General features: G+C 50.9%; 1 protein-coding gene across 2 annotated transcripts in view; it reads right to left on the bottom strand.

Annotated features, from left to right (window-relative positions):
* Window positions 1-321: 321 nt before the first annotated feature.
* Window positions 322-6000, bottom strand: part of ARPC2 (actin related protein 2/3 complex subunit 2) — a 29282-nt gene continuing 23603 nt past the window's right edge. For both annotated transcript variants that reach the window (XM_027588957.2, XM_027588958.2), the window contains exons 8-11: window positions 5310-5436; window positions 3996-4096; window positions 3434-3534; window positions 322-784 (exon numbers count right to left, since the gene is read on the bottom strand). In XM_027588957.2, coding sequence (XP_027444758.1) covers window positions 760-784; window positions 3434-3534; window positions 3996-4096; window positions 5310-5436 — 354 coding nt within the window. In that variant the 3' untranslated portion in view covers window positions 322-759. The remainder of the gene's footprint in view (window positions 785-3433; window positions 3535-3995; window positions 4097-5309; window positions 5437-6000) is intronic.

Below are 6000 nucleotides of genomic sequence, written 5' to 3'. Positions count from 1 at the left end.
AAGTGCTGTGCATTATTCATGATGAAAGAATAAGCCAGAAAACACTTCATGTGACTGTCACGGTCCTGGAAGCTTCTTGGTCACAGACAGACAAAGTAAGCTTTACAGGAAGCATGTTCACGTTTATTCAGAACTGCCAACTAAGAGCTCACTAGCCAGCCATCCTCTCTCTCCTCAAAGGGGTGGAGGTGGGGGTTGTTGAGGGATTCCTGATCTACGGCTTCCCAGATTTGGGTCTGTAGGTTCAAGGGCAGCACCATGTGTACCCTTCGTCCTTCCCCCGCCCTTTTGGACTCAGTCTAGAAACCCAGCAAATTCTCACGTAAGATAGAAAGATTTTCTTTATTAATGACCCCAACCGTATTTCTTTAGATACAGGAGTTTTGAACTCAAATACTTAGGAGAAAACAAGTTAAGATTGCATTATCCTGCAACTCATTACCAGTAACATATTGCAAAGCGCAACAGCTTGGAAAAGAGGGAGGAAGGCAAGGGCGTGAGGGAGGGAAGGTAAAGAAAAGGAATTAAGTTGATCAAGTGGAATTCTTTTTTTTCTTTTTTTTTTAATTCTTGAGAACTATGAAGTCCTTGCAAGCACAGCTCGTTTCTGCAGATTATTTTCCAAACGTGTACAAAATGGAACCAAAACGGAGAATCCCTTAAGAACCTGAAGAGGTGCAACATGAAAAGCTACGATTATCCAGTAGCAAGCGTTCCAGCCTTCAGCTGCCAGCTGCCTCCTCTTCCTGTTCCCCAGAGTTAGCGGGATGAAAACGTCTTCCCCCTTCAAAGAGCAGAGAGAAGTGTGAAGGCCGGTTTCTGGCTCCTCTGTCCTGCCCCCGCCCCCCGGACTGGGGATGGGATCCCAGAGACACCAGACACAGGTGCGAGGTTCCTCAGGAAGATGCAGGAACTCTAGGCCTGGAATAAGGCCCAGTTCCCAGAGACAGGTGATCACCTCTTTCTTCCTGCTGAAAACTTACTTCGGGGATACCAGGGAGCACCTGTGCCACACCCACAAGGACGGTTGATGTACCAAGTTAGACAGGAGAATCCCTTGCCCACAACGTCTGGATGGCCTAGACCTACTCGAATTTCAGACTGGGCTCGACCCTCCTCGGGGTTGAGAGCTCAGGCTCCCCTTACACAGTTTGTACCTTTTCAGCCTCGAACACTGCAGTTCCTGCCATTTGTCACCATGGGAGCAGGATGCTCAAAACTTCCAAGTACAAGAACTTTGTGTTGCCATGCAGTGACCACACTCCGGGTTACAGAACACTCGCTTGACTTTAGGCTCCCGAGTCCTGGCTTCTGTCCCACCCAGGATTTCTCCAGAAGGGCCAGCTCTGGGAACAGGCTGGTTCCCAAAGACAGAGCTCATTTGGTACAGCAGCCTGGAAGCCAGGGCTGAGAACTATGGGAAATTGGGGCAAAGACAGAGGGGCTAAATTTTCCTGTCCTGGATGTCTCAGCCACCCCAAACTGAAACCATATTTTTTCAACCACCCCCCCCCATGCAAAGCTGGTGAGTGTTCGAGTACCAAGCCAAGCCTGCCATCCTATTGCATGCAGCCCCTCCGTTTCTGCTGTCTGCGCTGTGTGTGTATGTGTCCTGGCTTCTACTCATCCTTAGTAACATGATCTGGTTTTCAGCTTGGATTGGTTGTTTGCCTCCCCCTCCTCCTTTCTGGGGCCCATCTCTGCTAAAGAGAGGTCACAGGACAGAAAAAGGCAAAGCTGCTCTTTTAACTCCCAGGAAGGAGGTTTATGGACAATTTGTTGGTTTCAAGGATCTGTCCTTCCCCAGCTACGACTGCAATCATGTTGCTGCACCCCAGGACCACCTGCTGGTGGGGTAACAGGGCAGGGCAGAAGCCCTGTGGGGAGACCCTGGGCGGTGGCTGCCTTGCTGGGCTCTTCTGAACAGACAAGAAGTTCCAGGGCTGAAGCGGACACAGGCAGCCCCATGACAGACTATTTACGAAGCCAGCCTTCCTATCTCGTGTAGGATGGGCTGGCCAGGTCAGGCTTCCTTCTGCTGTGCCTGGCTGCCTGTTCACCTCCCAGCCAGTCTCTCCACTGGCCCTGAAAATGGCACGGCACTGGTTGCCTCCCGCTCTGGGCCACCACAGCGGTGCCCCTGTGAGAAGAGCAGTCCTGTGGAAAGCAAGAGGGGCAGGGGAACTTGTAAACCCCAGGGGGAGGCCAGGTTTTAGAAGACATGGAAAGAGCCTGTGTGTCCAGGACATACGTCCTCCCCACCCTGTGTTGGTTTTGCCCACTTTAGGCCTTGCCACAAAGCTGCAGAGCAGAAGGTGTGATGCTGCCATTTTGTCACCATGACACCTGGAAACCCCGCTGGAAGCAGAGGATCTAACTACAGACTGAACCCCACCCCTCAGGCTCTGGGCAGGAGGTACAGAGGTACTACTGAGAGAAGCCTTTGGTACCAATTTCATGAGATGGACAGCCTCTAAAGCCTTCACCTAAGAAGTCAGGAGTGACTTAAACTGCTTTTATAACCATCTGAGGTTTCTGAGATTGAAAACCCTCGGCTCCGGTACGAGGAGTCAGGCACCTCTCTCATCCTGTTGGGTGGCAGCAGAAACTAGCTTGGCAGGAGAGGCCTCACATGCCAGGGGAGGGAACCTGGAGCCCTGTGCACACCATACCTGCCGAAGGTCACCCCCGAGAGCAGTAGGTGTTGGCAAATACCCTGGCTGTGAGGGATGTACAGAAGCTTAGTTCGCCTCAAGACTTGAGTTCAATGGGCACAAAAGCTGGCAGATAAGCACTTATTCCTTATCTTGAGGCGGGATCACCTAAACTTCACAGAAGGGGAAACAAAAACCCCTGACACTTTGCCTAAAGACCTAAATCCCTACCTAGGCTCTAGACCATGCTGTCCTCTCCTGCATGGAGCCACATATTGGAGCCCCGCCCCCGCCCCCCCCCGCCCCCAGTTCGACATTTCCATCCCTGAGAAAGACAACATCATCTCCATGCAAAACTCCTGCTGAGAAGCAGACCAGGGGATAAAAACACTTAGGGGGTGGCTCCAGGCCTGTTCACTCAACTAAATGTCCGTAAGCAAAGCTCTCCCTTTCTCCAGGAAGACCTTGAGGATTGACCTAACTCAGGCCCAAAGAGAACACAGCGTATCTCAGTAAAAAGGTCCCGTTGTTTTCCCTAGCTGACATTCCCCTAGCTCACAAAGATGTGGGAACAAGGGAATCCAGCCCGGCCCACTCAGGAGTGAAAACCTGTCCATCCCGTCTTTAGTCAGTCAGGTGGCTACAGGCCTGACCCTGCCTGCCTCTCACATGTAGCTGCTGCCCAGACACCTGGAGGGCCAGGTCACAACATCCACTATTTCCCTCTTGGTGAAATCAGGAAAGGAAGGTGGTCCTGCTTGTGAGACCGCCCTACTCACGTGATTGTTTTCATTTCTTTTTTCTCGGCATCTGGACGTGCACGGTTCAGCACCTTGAGGAAGTCAGATGTTTTTGCCCGCATACGTGTGTGAATATAGGCCTGGGAGCAAACACAATGGGTACTGAAGCAGTCATGTTCTAGAAAGACAGCTTTGCTTTCAGTAGAAGTTATCAGGAAGGTCTGGGAACATATGCCCTGGGACTGACACAGGGCCATATGCAGGCAAGCAGGAGGGCAACTTTCTGGAGACACATCTGCATCTCTCTACTATGGGGAGGGGTAGTGGGAAGAGATGGAAGAAAGGCCACGATATCTTGAAGTCTCTAAAACCATTAGAGTTCATAGCAACAGCCTGGACTACAGGAATGACTTTTTTTTTTTTTAAAGTAAACTCTACCCCCAGTGGTGGTGCTCGAACTCACAACCTCAAGATCAAGATCAATGCTCTACCGACTGAGCCAGCCAGGTGCAGCCCACACAGAAATGACTTTTTATGTTATTAACTCTGGTGAGAGAATGACCTGGAGCATTGGAGCTGAGCTGCCGTGGCCCCTTCTCACCTTAGAGCACTTGATGTGGTAGTGCAGATAGTCCCGGAAAGTGTGGATCAGGTTGATGGTGTTGTCTCGAGCACTGGCATTGGTGTGGCGAGGGAACAGCACTGTGGGCAGGGACACAAACAAGACGTCAGGGTGTAACATCAAGGCCGAAGGACGGGAAGATCAGAGCCTACAGTCAGTTCTGATCTCTCCCTGCCTGAGGACAATGCACTTGTTTCATTATGCCTAGGCTTTGTCAAGGTGTTCTCTTTCACGAGGAAGGGATAAGTACTGTACAAGGCAGGTACCAGGGAGTGCAAATGGAGGAGATCATGGTAGAAAACCAGGGCTCCCTGGGAAAGGGCTTAGTGCTGGGCATCACACTAGGTCTGGATTCCAGCCTGTGGCTGTGCATTCTGGTGTCTATGCCCCGTCTGCCACTCCGCCCTCTTCACCCCTCCCCTCAGCTTTCTGGAACCCTCTCCATCTCCTGTACCTACTCTACTCAGTGGTCTTGGCAGCAGTAAAATCCTCCAAGCGGGAGGTTTGCCAACACAAAAAGGAATACCTCAAAAGAAAGGGTGGGACCTCTGTGTCAATTTGCCCTGAGAAGAAACGAACAGCAGGACAAGAGCTAACTACGTGGCATAGCGACTGTACCATTTCTGTGGCGTAATGAGAAAGGCTGCCAATTAAACCGCATGGCGTGCACTGTAAGCCGCGTCCCAGCCTCAGCGACAGTCAAGTGAAAGAAAACGTGTAGCTTAGAGGTCATGGAACATGGTAAGTCGGTGGGCTTACCATCAATAAACAGGTACACCTTCAGTACTGAGGTGACTTAAATTTCGGAAAAGGTAACATTTTAGTGGCATCAGGTGCAATGTGTGAATGAGCTGTTATTCCAAACTGTTTGCTATAATCAGAAGCCAAGCTCACTGGTCTGGAATAACCATAAGAAGGGAAGACTTGAACTTCTTCAGTGGAGTAAGTGAATCATGGCCAGAGCTCTGGCTTAGTAAGGAAAAAAACCAAGATATGTCAAATGCAAGAGAACTGCCTCCCACCCAGGTGCTTAGTGATGTTCATGTGGTCCTGACTCTTAACACTTGACATTAGGGGCTCTATTTTCCAACCCCAGGATTTAAGAAAAACAGGGAAAAAAGAAAATGATTATGGCACACCCTCCTACAGTCAGAGCACTGGCATATGAGAACGATCTGGTATGCCTGCTTTTGCCCCTTTCCCATTTTAACAAAGGTCTGTGCCATTTTAGGCATCCTGCAGGGGGAAGGCACCAGAGGCGCACGACTTGGCATATCCCCCCACCCCACTCACCGAAGGTAATGTAGCCAATGTTGTCACCCACAGCAGCGTCGGTGTCTTTCAGCTCCAGAGGAGGCTCCCTGTGGCTAAAGAGGACCTGTGGGGCTGTGTGGCTGGCTCTGCGGCCTTCTTTGAACTCCTGCACAAAGCAACCAGAAGAGAACCTGACGTGAGATGAATGGCAACTTCCATTACAAGGCTGGCCCTACGGGGTGTCACTTCTGTAGCACTCCAGACTGGCAGATGGCTAAGAAGAAACACCTGACATGAAGCAGGACAAGTGCCGGCTGCTACCGATGCAATCCGGATGCAAAAAGCAAAGACCACAGAGTACTTAACAAAGCCATCTTCAAAATGGAATGAGAGCATTCTTTTTTTTTTCCCCCAAAAGATTTACTTGAGAAAGAGCACGTGCACGAGAGAGAGAGAGAGAGAGAGAGAGAGAGAGAGAGAGAGAGAGAGAGAGAGAGAGAGAAAACGCGTGCACGTGCGAGGGGAGGGGCAGAGGGAGAGGGAGAAGCAGACTCCCTGGTGAGCAGGAAGCCCGACGCAATGCAGGGCTCCATCCCAGGACCCTGGGATCATGACCTGAGCCAAAGGCAGACGCTTAACCCACTGAGCCACCCAGGCGCCCCTGATGAGAGAATTCTTAATCCTGTTCCCTTTCTCGTTTGGGAATGACAAAGGCAACTAAAGAGGCAAT

This window comes from Zalophus californianus, chromosome 3 (assembly GCF_009762305.2).
Source record: "Zalophus californianus isolate mZalCal1 chromosome 3, mZalCal1.pri.v2, whole genome shotgun sequence".
Classification (NCBI taxonomy): Eukaryota; Metazoa; Chordata; class Mammalia; order Carnivora; family Otariidae; genus Zalophus; species Zalophus californianus.
Note: the sequence above shows the minus strand (reverse complement) of the source record. Positions and strands in the feature narration are given on the sequence as shown.